General features: G+C 35.6%; 1 protein-coding gene across 1 annotated transcript in view; it reads right to left on the reverse strand.

Annotated features, from left to right (window-relative positions):
* Nucleotides 1-1,017, reverse strand: part of TPR (translocated promoter region, nuclear basket protein) — a 62,782-nt gene that overhangs the window by 51,552 nt on the left and 10,213 nt on the right. Inside the window, exon 7 of the mRNA XM_008572830.1 lies at nucleotides 378-542. Coding sequence (XP_008571052.1) covers nucleotides 378-542 — 165 coding nt within the window. The remainder of the gene's footprint in view (nucleotides 1-377; nucleotides 543-1,017) is intronic.

Below are 1,017 nucleotides of genomic sequence, written 5' to 3' on the forward strand. Positions count from 1 at the left end.
AAAAAAAAAAAAAAAAAAAAAAAAAAAAAAAAAAAAAAAAAAAAAAATTCACATATTTAAGAAAATGAAAATAACTCATGAAATAACGTGTTTGTATTTTGCTCACAAAAACATACCACCACTACTTAAAGATGCATCTGAAGAAAGGTACATTGTAAGACAATAGATATCGAGATTCATAGAAGAATACCTTAAATTTTTTTATTTACATGCAACTGGGTTCATTCCCTAGGCCAAATGTTAATGAGTTATGTCCTCCACATTTGACTCCTAATTTTATAATACAACTAATTAGGCACATAACTGAATACATATTTAATAAACTGACACACAAAGTTATACCCAACATGAAGAAAGACATAATTTTACTAACTTACCTCCTCTATTTTGTTTTCAAGACTACATTTAAGCTCTAGAATCTCATTTCCTTTTTCTCTGCCAAGAGCCAGAAGTTCATCAGTTTTGGTTTTCAACTCTGTATTCAGCCATGTATTCTGACTATGTAGCAATTCCTTTTCTTGCTCCAAGCGTTTTTCTCGAAACTAAAGAAATCCAAAAAAATTGTTTACAGCTAAAATATATGGTTATTCAAAAGATTTTGTTTGTAGCTAAGAAATACAAGCAGAATTTTACTTTAAAACAGAAATAAGCATTTGCATGGTTTCTTAACAGAAAACATCTAGTAAAATCTACAACACACTTAAATTTCAAATAAGCAAAACAGTTCAATTAAAATTGTCCTAATGGGCCGGCCCGGTGGCGCACTGGATAGTGTGCCGCTTGGGAAGCGCGGCGGCGCTCCCGTCCGAGGGTTCGGATCCCACATACAGACCGGTTCCCGCTCACTGGCTGAGCGAGGCGCGGGAGCAACACCGAGGCTTGCGATCCCGTTGCCGGTCCCCGGTCCGGTACGGGGGCAACACTGAGGGTTGCGATCCGTTGCCGGACACGGAAAAAAAGACAAAAAAAAAAAAAAAAAAAAAAAAAAAAAAAAAAATGTCCTAATGATTAATTCAC

Source organism: Galeopterus variegatus, unplaced genomic scaffold (genome assembly GCF_000696425.1).
Source record: "Galeopterus variegatus unplaced genomic scaffold, G_variegatus-3.0.2 Scaffold841, whole genome shotgun sequence".
NCBI classification, from domain to species: Eukaryota; Metazoa; Chordata; class Mammalia; order Dermoptera; family Cynocephalidae; genus Galeopterus; species Galeopterus variegatus.